At 48.0% G+C, this 12234-nt stretch overlaps 1 protein-coding gene across 2 annotated transcripts; it reads left to right on the plus strand.

The window, feature by feature from the left end:
• Window positions 1-431: 431 nt before the first annotated feature.
• Window positions 432-6329, plus strand: DUSP12 (dual specificity phosphatase 12). 2 transcript variants are annotated; one of them, XM_045001003.1, is made up of 6 exons: window positions 432-729; window positions 1214-1327; window positions 1433-1551; window positions 2100-2220; window positions 3475-3661; window positions 5811-6329. In XM_045001003.1, exons 1-6 carry the CDS (start codon window positions 479-481, stop codon window positions 5970-5972), a joined length of 954 nt encoding a protein of 317 aa, XP_044856938.1. In that variant the 5' UTR covers window positions 432-478; the 3' UTR covers window positions 5973-6329. The 2 variants fall into 2 exon arrangements, with proteins under 2 accessions (XP_044856938.1, XP_044856939.1); XM_045001004.1 differs by having other exon boundaries at window positions 433-729; window positions 2124-2220.
• The last annotated feature ends 5905 nt before the right edge of the window (window positions 6330-12234 follow it).

The following is a 12234-nucleotide window of genomic DNA, read 5'->3' on the forward strand; positions in this document are numbered from 1 at the left end:
TGTGACCACGCACAACTCGGTTGCGGGGGGGGGGCATTTTGGTGTTTGTGCGCATGGTGTGTACACCTCCCAGTGCACAGGTGTGTGCGCAAGCAACAACCGGAGGAGGAAAAGGTGGAAACTGCCCTGTTGGTGGGTGAGGTACCAAGAGGGCAGTTTCCACTTTAGAACCAAGGGCGTCTGGCTGTCGGCGCTGGACGAAGCACTGGGAGGCGGGACTCGGTGGCAGGGGGGGAATGGGGGCCAGGCCGGCAGTCGCCATGTTGGTGGTGGCAATGGTGGGGAGGGGCAGACCGGAAGCCGCCATGTTGGTGGTGGCAATGGTGGGGAGGGGCAGACCGGAAGCCGCCAGGCCGGTGGCTGTGGGGGGAGGGTCAGACCGGAAGCCGCCAGGCCGTGGGGGGAGGGGCAGACCGGAAGCCAGGCCGGGGCCGGGCCACGCCGCGCTCCAGGCGCTGGCAGCGGGGAGCGGGGCCGGATGGTGCCGGTGCTGCCTGGCCTGCTCGTGGGCGGCGGGGCGGCCGGGGCGGCGCCCGGGGCCCTGCAGGCGGCGGGGGTGGTGGCGCTGCTCTCGGTGGAGGCGGAGGAGCCGCCCCCGGTGGCGGGGATCCGGACCCTGCATGTCCCGGCGCGGGACGAGCCCGGCACCGACCTGCTGAGCCACCTCGACTCCTGCGCCGCCTTCCTCAGCGCGGCCCGGGCCGGGGGCGGCGCCGCCCTGGTGCGATGGTGAGCCCGGGGCCGGGCTCCTGGGCTGTGCGGCCGCAGGCTGAGCTGTTGGTGCCGGGCTGGTCCGAGGCCCCTGTGCCTCAGGGCAGGCAGCGCCCTAGTCCTGTGTCTGGGGAGACATGCGGAGGTGCTGGCACTAGGGGTGTGGGGGAGCTGCACCCTCTGGCTGGAAGTGGGTCTCCTCATATACAGGGTTTACAGTTTGCTTCAATGGCTCTCAGCTCCCCCACTGTGCAGATTGTGCCAGCGCCCTCGGAGAAGTGAGAGGTGCTCGGACCCTTCCCCTCTCTCCACACCCCCCCCCCTCCAGTGACCTCAGCCTCAGGGACAAGCAATCCCGTTGCCAGAAGAAGAGCAAAAAGATTAATTTCCCCAGAAACAGATCAGTAAAAATGGAAGTGAGGCTTGAAGTGAATTAATTCCCCTAGTGTATTTTCCCCCGTTTTGTTCTTGATCTTATTCTAAAGAGTTCTTTGTCTTTCAGCCATGCTGGAGTCAGTCGAAGTGTTGCTGTAGTGACGGCGTATTTAATGAAAACCAACAATCTCACCTTCGAAGAGGCTTATGCCACTATCAAAGCCATCAAATCAGATGCCAAGTGAGTTCTTTGCCCTGTTAAGAGTCCTTTCTGTCCCTGTGCGAACTAATATGTACGTTTGCCATATCCTAGGAAATGTGCCTCTGATTTTCACTATTGTTCCAGAATGAACGAAGGCTTTGAGTGCCAGCTGAAACTCTATGAAGCGATGGGCTGTAAAGTTGATGTGAGCAGTGCCATTTACAAACAGTATCGCTTGCAAAAAGTTACAGAGAAATATCCTGGTGAGTAAAGATAATATCTGAGGTGCTGTGTGTTCGGGGGAGCTAGAGCCATAGTAGCTAACGGTTATTGAACTTGCAGAAGGACGGTATATTATATTTCTTCTAGGGTAGATACCTGTTCCAGGACTGAAATATTAGCACTATCTGAATCAGCCTTTCAGTTACACACTGCTGGCTCTAATCTAGCTTGGTTTGGCAAATCTAGTGATTTATACCAGTGCAGCTGAGAGCAGATAGTGCTCAAATATGGTGATTTGTGCATGTAAAAACCTCGATAGTCTGAAAACTTTGCATGTTGTGTGTATAAAGTTTTGTGCACTGAGAGCCATCTGTACATCAGGACAAGATCAAGACATGCTATCTGTAGATACAAAGCTACTTGTAATTAGCACAGTGGAACTCCCCTTTTTAGGCACTAAGTGGTGAGGCTCATCTCTTAGGAACTTACTAAGGAAGGGGAAGGTGAAGGTAGGAAGTGCGAAGACTGGGGTAAAGGGGCATAGTGCTTTAATTATAAATAGGTCATTAAGTTTGAGTCCAATTCACAGATTTGTATCACTCACTCTCTGCAGAGCTGCAAGACTTGCCACAAGAAGTCTTTGCAGTTGACCCAACCAGCATTTGTCAAACTCTGAACAGTGAAGTTCTCTACAGGTGTAGAAAATGCAGGTATGGAGCCTTTCATTTCTCACAAAGTGTTTGTTGTAAGGAAAATAGCCTTTGTAGCTTATTGGGTTTGTCTCTTTCAGAACAGGAATAAATCTTTGAAAAACTTTGAATCAAAAGTACGCATGATACTTTCCTTTGCCTAATCTTTGTTTTGTGATCATGAAGAATAAAATGTCTCTCAGCCCCAGAGTTTCTAAGGGACTTCAGAGCCTAAGTGTACGTCTTCTGTAAGTAGGTGCAACTCCACTTAAGTTGCGTCTGCTTACAACAAAACTAAAACCAAGTTTACTAAGTTGAAACTGTTCAAAATCTGATCTCCTTCCCCTCCCGAAGAAGCCTCTTAACTCCGTAGGTCAGTTGTCTGGTCTTGTTTCGGCCTCTTTTTCTTAATAATTGGAAATGAGAGATTCCTATTTTCTAGCTGTACAATTCCCAGACACATGTACCTAGATGATCTCATGTTTCATTAGCTAGGAGTTTGCTAAAAGTACACCTCTACCCAGCTCCCAGCCGCGGCGTTCCGCTTCCCGCCACAGGTTAGTGCGGGACTTTTCCCCAATCTCCCTCCCCCCAAGTAACATGGCTGGGGCCGGGGCAAGGAAAGTGGAGCGGGCTGGGGCTGCGTTGCTCTGCTTTCTGCCGCAGGTGAGTGGGGGGGGGGGGGTCCTTTCCCCAACCTCCCCGCACTCACCAGGGAAGCGGAGTGCCGTAGCTGGGAGGTGGCGGAGTGGAGCGGGCTGGGGCCACGTTGCTCCGCTTCCTGCCGCTGCCAGTGAGTGCCTGTCGGGGCGGGGTGTGTGGATAGGGGTTGGAGCAGTCAGAGGACAGGGAGCAGGGGAGTTGGGTAGGGGGTGGGATCCTGGGGATAATTAGGGACAGGGTTCTCTGGAGGGCGCGGTCAGGGAACAAGGAACGGGGGGGCCAAAGCAAGTTTGATATAACGCGGTCTCACCTATAACATGGTGAGATTTTTTGTCTCCCGAGGACCGCGTTATATCGGGGTAGAGGTGTAACTACATAAGAAACAAAGTGTAACTGTGGGAAAGAGGCCTAGGGCTGCAGGCACGATGGGATTTGCTGAGGTTGGGAGGGGGCCTAAAAAGGGACAGCCTTCATTCACCTCGTCAAATGAAAAAAGAAAACGTACACTGTATAACCCCATCCATTTGCTGCTGCTACTATTGCCTTGTACTTCACTGTTGTCCAGTCAGTTATTTCAGCCTTTTTCTTTCTCTCTTTTGTTCTGGAGAATAGACGTTCCCTATTTCGTAGTTCGAGCATTTTATCCCATGCTGAAGGAAGTGGACCAGCAGCCTTTGCTCACAAGAGGATTACAGATCCTGCTCAGCTTCGTAACGACAGTCAAGTTAAATGTACCTCTTATTTCATTGAGCCTGTACAGTGGATGGAGCCAGTATTGTTAGGAGTGATGGAAGGGCAGGTGAGGGGAGCAAGCACTTCACATTGTTTATCTATGAAACTCCCTTAAGAGACGTTCTCACTTTTTTTTTTAATGATTCTGTGCATCTGACCAAACTCTTTAAGTCTCCTGGTTTTACTGCTTGTGCAACATTGCTGTTAAGCTACAGTCCTTTGTCTCCACCACCTCTGAAGCTCATTAATCTGTAAATGATACCCAGAGTGGGATTCTGCTTCAGGTGTCCTCCATGACAACAGATTAGTAAGGCCTGGGACACCTTTTAATAGCTCTGTTGAGTAATATTGTGATTATGCAGCAGAGATGTTTTTAGAGAAACCTTGCAGAATTTCACTTACCCTGTTAGAGACTGTGTGTGTGGTGTTGCTGAACAAGCATATCTAGGTTTTTTCCGTTATCACCAAAATTAAGGACAGGTAAGAAGATTTGATTCCTGGACTGGAGGATCTTCATGACAATACTGTAAAGCTGAGTTAAACTGTATGTTTGCTGCTTTCTCAGCTCCACTTCTGTCAGAATACTCTTCCCAGCTCTCTTCTGCCCTCCCAAAAATCCCAACTTCACCCTGTGTGCAGTTCTGCAGCCTCTTTCTTCCCACATTCCGGAAAAACATGATCACTTTACTCTACATTTGTTGAAAATGGCTTCCAGAGAAACTTGAAAACAGGTGCTGATTTCATCGCTCTAACAGCAGCATACGGTACGGCACACTGGCCTGCTTGTGAAGGTATCACAGGTCCTGCTACCTTGGGTCACAGGTGTCGTTGAACTGTTCCTCTGCGATAATCAGTTAAGAGTCCATATGAGGGAGAAGATGGGTGGTTGGAGACGATGGAGCAATGGGTTACCCCACGGCTCTGTGCTTTCTCCAATCCTGTTCAACCTTTACATCAGTGACCTGCCAACAGTGGAGTCACGAAAGTTCATTTATGCAGACGACATCTGTGGCGGTACCCAGGCCCGGACGTTTCATGAGCTTGATGCCACCTTAAACCAGGACAGGATAAAGTTAGCTGACTACTGTAAGACTTGATGCCTCCAGCCAAGCGTCATAAAAACAGTCTCCAGTTTGTTCCATCTTCATCACGCCAGCGCAACACAAGAAAATGGTCAGAAGGCGAAGCATGAAGTAGAACTGATCTAGCTAGGTGTGACCTTAGACCGCACACTGAGTTACCATGCCCACTTGAAGAAGACAGCAGCTAAAGTTAAGATGCGCAACACTCTTAGCAAACTGGCAGGTTCGTCATGGGGTGCTCGTGCTCCAACTTTGCAGACAACAGCTCTTGCCACCTTGTATTCAGTGGCAAAATACTGCGCACCAGTTTGGAGTCGATCGTCACACACCAAACTGGCAGAGACGCAGTTACATGCTGCCATGAGTATCATCTGCACCCTGCGTCCGACTCCACTCCTATGGCTTCCAGTTCTGAGCAATATTGCTCCTCATATCAGACGAGAGGTTGCCACGGGCAAGTTACTGGAGAAAGTACACGCCAACTCAAGCCTGCTGCTGCACAATGACCTTTTTAAGCCACCAGCTGCACGTTTGCCATCACATCGCCCATTATGGTCTCATCCGCCATGCCAGGATGTTGTACTGAAGTGGCTAGATTTCAGTAGTTTTGTTGGACTTGTGAAGGATTATCCTCTAATCTGAGAAGGGACTTGTATGGATTTGATTACAGTCCAGTAGTACGTACATGGGAACAAATATTTAATAGTGGGTTCTTTGGTCTAGCAGAGAAAGTTATAACATGATCCACTGTCTGGAAGTTGAAGCTAGACAAATTCAGACTAGAAATAAGGTGTAAATATTTAACAGTGAGGGTAATTAATCATTGGAACAATTTACCATTGGAACAATTTACCCCACAAGCATGGTGGGGTCTCCATCCCTGATAATTTTAAATAAATATTGGATGTTTTCCTTAACAATATGATCTATTAATTATTTTGGGGAAGTTCTGTGGCCTATGTTATACAGGAGGCTAGACTAGATTATCACAATGGTCTCTTCTAGCCTTGGAATCTGTGAAACTATTGATGTGGCCCCAGGCTCTGTAGCTGCTTCCTAGGAGTTCTGGTCCTGAAATCTGAGAAGTGAATTGTTTGAAAGAGCCTTATATATGGTTGCTTGTGTTTATTGCAGCTTCTGTGCCCCAAATGCACTTCGAAGTTGGGCTCCTTCAGTTGGCGTGGTGAACAGTGTTCGTGTGGCCGCTGGGTGACTCCTGCCTTCCAGATTCACAAGAGTCGGGTGGATGAAATGAAAGCGCTGCCAGTTTGTGGATTCCAAACTCCCAAAACGTGAATGCTGGTGCTTGCTGGCTTTAGTGACTCCCCTGAGGTTCTCTGAGAACCGTTGCCTGTTATAGTGTATCGCTGTGGTCAGCAGTCACCTCCTTCTGTTAGCATGAGGGTAGTTTGGCACTGCTGGAACATACAGTTGTAGCACAAGCTTCTAGTGTTTATGAACACATGCATCTGTGCAAGAGAGTTAAAGATGGGCTGGATGACTCTCCTTGGGGCTTCTTGTATTTCATAGATTTGGGAAGCCATATGAATTAATGGAAAAAATCCACTGACATCTTTTTAAAAAAACATTGGTGAAATATTGCTGACTGGAGAGCCTGCAAGTGTGAAGTGCTAATAAACTCCATCTAGTCATGCCTATGGTCTTGCAAAATATTTGGCAAGGTGTTGGAACACATTTGACATTGGTAAATACAGAGCAAGAAAGGCAAATTTTGAAACCAGAGTGGTGTTGTGAAGGCTCTTTAGTTTAGAAGGACGATTGCATGTGGCTTTTGCTTGTGGGCTATCATTTCATAGTAGCATTTCTGTAAGACCAGTTCCCAAGGTCCTATGTGAAGGCAGATGTTTATGAAGCATTCTGAAAAGGGAATGCATGCTGTATGATATGGGCTTATGGCCAGAACACAGCATTGGGGTTGTGGAGTTCTGTTCCACTCTCTTCTGTAAACTGTGTGCGCGGCTGTGGCAAGCTACTTCTCCTCTGCCCCAATCTCTCCAGTTTCCTCAGCTGGAAAAGGGAGGTGATCATTTTTTGTAAATCACTTGAAATCTTTGGATAGATATGTACTGTTCAGTCGTAGTGATGGTCTCTTCTGAGGTTGGTTCTTCAACTTTTGTTTAATTTAGATCAAAAAACTGTTTCAAGTGAAGTTAGTAAATGGATGTTGAGACAATTTTCTATGAATGCCACTTTGCAACAGGAAACTAAACAAGTCACTGAATAATTTTTCACAGACCTCATAGGTAGCAGGGGGAGAGCAGTACCAGGTTTACAATGGTTCTGGTGGTGCTAGGCCCACACTTGGAAGGGCCCCACAAAGGGTTGCCACAGCTGAGCAATGTGAAGAGACAGCAACTTCCCAGTACCAGCTGAAACGCTCAGCATCCTGAGGAGCGCAGTGCGCATGTGCAAAAGGGACTGGGTGTTGCAGGGTGTGCTGGGAGTTGTAGTTTGCACACCGCTGTGTTCCGCTGAGGCCCTGGGACTGACGCTGGCAGCTGCACTACTAGTCTCAGAATGCCCTGTGCCATGCTACCAGCCACCCCAGCTGAAGTGGTTGGAGCGGACCAAAAAGAAACCCCAAGCAAGGAAATGGTCTGGTGCAGGGACTGGGTTTCTGGAGCTAATCCCGCTGCATTCCCTTCCCTCCCTCCCTCCCACTTGGAGCTCCTTGCTCCCCTCCACCCCTGAGTCTCACTTTCCTGGAGCGGTGGGGAACTGGGGGCAGCCCCCCAGTGAACATGATGCCCTAGGGCTCCTAGGCACTGTCTCGACCCTGCACTTCGGGGTGGGGGATGGTTGTCTGTGGTGCCTGGGAGCAGGGGGTGCGGTGACTGGCTGTCACGCCCCCTGCCAGTGGGAATGCTCAGAAACTGCCCCCCTGCACTCTGGGGAGGGGAGGGGGTGCAGCCTTGTTTTGGGGGGAAGGCAGTTGTGGGGCAAGGTGGGGTGCAATGGGGGAGCTGGCAGTGACTCAGTGTGGGGGGTGTAGGAGAAGCAGGGTGTTAAGGTGGGGTTGGTGTGACGGGGCAGAGGGAGGGAGGGGAGAGTCTGGGTGCAAGGTGGGGTTTGGCTCAGTGTGTGGGGGGTAGTAGAAGAGGGAGGTGACAGCCCTGGGGTGAAAGTGTGTGTGAGGGTGGGCAGTAGCAGGGAGATTGAGGAGAGCCTTTGTTAGGAGGTTAGTTGTGTGGGATGAGGACAGTAGGAGGGATGGGGGGAGAGCTGGAGGTTGGATTGTGGTAGCCTTTGTGGTAAAGTGTATATTTTCTCTCAGTGGCCCTTTCTCCCTGCAAAAGATGGGCACCAGCAATTTTCCTCCCCACACTCTGCCCCAAAGTTTTGTAAACATTATTGTACCTAAGTAGAAAATGCAGCTTCCAAAAAATGTATTTACAAAACACAGCTTTGGGGTGGAGGAGGTGGTGATGGGGAGATGCAAGTGCGATACCACTGACTGTTACATCCAGGCTTAATATGGCTCATACATGTGCTAATTAAGCACTTGTGTTTAGGGCCCCAAGCAGGCCCTGAGTGTTTAAAGAAAAAAGACAAAACTAACTAACAACCTCCTACCACACAAACCAAATTCAATAGTATTCTGGGTACATTGATGTTAGCCCAGTTTGTTCTCTATGGGCTGAGTGGGGGTCTCAGTGTGGCTTCAAATATCGTATTTTGTTTTTGAATAAATGTTTTCATCCCCATCTTGGCAATGCTACATTTACTATGGCATCAATGGTGCTGTCACTCCGGGCCCACACTTGAAAGGGGCCCATCACAACCACATGGGGACCCACAAATATGTTTGGCGCAGGGCCCACAAAAAGTTAATCCGGCCCTGGGGGAGAGTCTCAGTTGTCTTCCTCCCTGTAATGCTTCAGTCTCCGAGAGAGAGGCGGGATAATCTAACAGAGCTTTACCATCTCTACTTTCCAATTCTATGACTTCTGCACTGTACTGAGAATAAAGTTTACCGTGGGCTACTACTAAAGGAGATGAGTCCTTATAACACATGACTCTGCTGAAAGACAACTTCTCTTGCTTTTTTGAGGATGAAGGGCCAGAGCCACAAAGGAACTTAATGCCTATCTTTTAGGCACCTAGAAAGTCACTGGAACAATGTTGGGATCCACAAAGCCAGAATTAGGTGCCTAGGCAATGAATGGGGAGAGATGGATTTCTGCAAATATCATGCTGGCTTTTGTGGATTCTAGGTGGGGAGCTACCTAAACTGGTCAACAGGGGATGCTGAGGAGAAGGGTGTGTCTAAGGCCTGCCCCACTCCTCTCATGGAGTTAGTTACCCATCTCTGCTTGTGATCTATAGCTGGGACCCCTTCTGGTGTCAGGTGGACTAGGCACCTGGAGGGTATGAAATTAAAGAATATGGGTTAGCTTAAATTTGATTGAGGGGTGTGTGTGTGTGTGTATATATGTGTGTGTGTGTGTGTGTGTGTATATATATATATATACCGGTGTGTGTATGTATATGTGTATATATATATATATACCGGTGTGTGTATGTATATGTGTGTATATATATATATATATATATATATATATAGGCCCTGACTACCAAGTAGAAGGAAAGGCCTTGAAAATAAATGAGTTACGGTCAGAAGGAATAAAGTAGGGAGGAAGTCTGATTCGAAGAATGAGATAATGGAATATTTCTAAAAAGACAACCTATGATCAACAAGAGTGATTGCAGATGGTTTTAAATAAGAAAAAGAATGTTTTAAAATGAGCCAGCATGGCCCTTCCCAACCCACATACCAGTGTTAAAGCCTATATGAACCCAGGTGCAAAGGAAAAACTGTTGGCCAGCAAAAAGGTGGGGAGGAATGAGGGAGGAAAGGCCTTAGAAAGAAAGGAGGTTGCAAATCTTATCTGAATTAAGACTAGAAGTTGGTCTGAAATAGGTTTTAATTGAAGTCAGTAATTCACAGTGACAGCACTTGTTTGTTAAAGGGTATAAAAAGTAATAGTTAGTGCTTTGCTAATACCTGCCTGACCATGTTGAAGCTGCCCAATATGGGTATAAGCACTCCTGGGTTGCGTTTTTGTAAGTACCTTGATCAAATGCTTATGTTTGTTAGTGTTTGGATGTATTAAATTGCTATTATTTTGGCTTTTTAGGCATGTTCAGAGAAATTGTATAAAATACCATTAAGCCTTTAGACTTAAAAAGACTTTATGGTTACATTAGCATCTTGGTTGTACCCTGCATAATCATTCCAACACTCCCTTAGCTTTTTGCTAGTGGTTAATGCACTCATGTGGGAGACCCAGGTTCACTTCCCCTATCTGCCTGATGGTGGAAAAAGGTGGGAGACCCCTGTTCAAATCCTCTCTGGGGGCTATGGGATAACTACTGGCCTATGGGATATTTTGTTGTGGGTCTCCCTTAATCACTCCCCTTGAAACTGTTCCACTGTAGAACATCAAGCCAGAAGAGCGTGAGAATTGCTCTACAGCAGTGCTGCTCAAACTTTTTCAATTGTGTCCCCCCTTACCCAGTTGCACACCCCTGGGAGCCAGGGTGGGAGAGAGGGAGCTGTACTCTGGGGATGGGGGGATGAATGGGGGAGACAGGGGAGGGGCAATTGCACTTGAGGCAGGAGCTGCTGATACCTCTCTTGCTGGAGCCATTCCTGAGTGCTCCCCCAGCTGCCAGCAGCAGCTGCTGCTCTTCCCACCTACTGGTGGCAGAGGCCAGTTACTGCAGATAACTGGACTTTTAGTGGCTGGGACTGGGGCAGAGTGGGGCTGGGAGGTGCTCCCTCCCTGCCCTCTGGGGGGCAGGCCTAGGCCTGCTGTGTCCCATCCCCCTGACATACCTCTGTGCCCCCTGATGGGACATGTCCCACAATTAGGGGACCACAGTTCTACAGCCTGATTAGGGTACCCCTATGGGAGATTGGGAGACCCAGGCTCCCCTCCCCCTGCTCCAATGACTATTTAAAGGTCTGTCATTCTTCATAAGTTTCCCTTTCAGTAGCTATTGGTACAAGGCTGTCAAATATAAATTGCCATCTTTCAATATCCACCATCACCCACAGTTCAATGGGAGGGAGCCCATATCATAGAATAGCAAGGTTGGAAGGGACCTCAGGAGGCCATCTAGTCCAACCCCCTGCTCAAAGCAGGACCAATCCCCAGACAGATCTTTGCCCCAGATCCCTAAATGGCCCCCTCAAGGATTGAACTCACAACCCTGGGTTTAGCAGGCCAATGCTCCAACCACTGAGCTCTCCCTCTCCCTATATCTGCCCTCACATTTAAGATCTTCTCAAAATGGCCATATAAAGGCTGTCCTTAGCAGAGGGCCACTGCCTTTGCCTATACTGTGAGTGATGCCAAGCTGCCCTTTGGGAAGATGGCCCTGTGTTGTCAGGATGGAGAGAGGAACAGGTGGATGGTGGCAGGACCATCTTTGTGAAGGGTAGCTAGTGGCCTCTTGGAGACTGCACTGAGCACAACAAAGTCCTGGTCTCAGATCCTGCACTAATACAAACAGGAGGTGGCTGCCATTTTTGAAGGATCAGTTTTTTGGGGGATGTCATTTCAGTGTCTGAAGGAAAAATAATCCTATTTTTCAAAAATTCATTGCTCCAGATCTACAAGATTCATCTACCCTTTGTAGAGATGTGGGATAAGTCAAATAATTTCTTAAAGGATCCATTATAAACAAATGTTTACTCCCATAACTACTGGCTTTACATGTAAATTCTCAAACTATTCAGTTATAGGTATGGTATTCTTCAGCCATGCTGAATCTCCCTGCCTTAAGTGCAAAGCTTATTAATATAGAGCCCCAACAACTGCCTCTATAGTATGGGAGTTGGAAAAGGTGAGAAGGGATGGGTTGTCAAGCTCCTGTTGCAGAAGTAGAGGCCAGTTTGTTTTGCGTGGACCCAGCACATTTTACTGTTTAAGAAGGGATCAATTGTCCAAATAAGACGGGTCTACTGATCAACCTGCATGGATTATATTAATCTATTTCATAGCTATCGAAACAAAGGCAGAAAGGTACATGATGTGACTAATAGCACAGGGAACAGCCTCTTAACCTGGGACTGTGGTTTTCAGATGCTAAAAGGCCACTAGTTATGTCTTACCTTTAGGAAAAGATAGAGACAACCTTTCACCTGTAGCCATTGGATTTGCACTGATTCACTTTTCTAAGGGAAGGGGCTAGATGGTTAGGAAGAAGTTCAAGTAGATCTTCCAAGGCAGTTTTAGAAGGGAGGTCCTCATCCCTTTCTGGGGGAGCTGGACTGGAACAGCAGTAAGTAGCCATTTGCACTACAGACATTCTTGAGATTGTGAATTGAAGAGAAGAAAGACTGACAGTTGGGTTCTTTTGTAAGTAGTAGTTGAAACTAACTTGAAATTTCAAACATTGATCTGCTAGGGCAAGCCTCAAACAATTCCTGAATAAGCTTTTCACTTCCTGGTTTTAAATGTTATAAATTTAAATAATGGATTTTTTAGTATCATAAATGCCGTTACATAAGATTCAAAGTGTTTCTAGA

Source organism: Mauremys mutica, chromosome 1 (genome assembly GCF_020497125.1).
Source record: "Mauremys mutica isolate MM-2020 ecotype Southern chromosome 1, ASM2049712v1, whole genome shotgun sequence".
NCBI lineage: Eukaryota > Metazoa > Chordata > Testudines > Geoemydidae > Mauremys > Mauremys mutica.

Bases quoted from the DNA above. Each gene is read 5' to 3' on its own strand.
- DUSP12 (XM_045001003.1), top strand. From the start codon at position 479: ATGGTGCCGGTGCTGCCTGGCCTGCTCGTGGGCGGCGGGGCGGCCGGG. The intron at 730-1,213 runs GTGAGCCCGGGG...TTTGTCTTTCAG, and splicing joins GGCGCCGCCCTGGTGCGATG to CCATGCTGGAGTCAGTCGAA. The intron at 3,662-5,810 runs GTGAGGGGAGCA...TGTTTATTGCAG, and splicing joins TAGGAGTGATGGAAGGGCAG to CTTCTGTGCCCCAAATGCAC.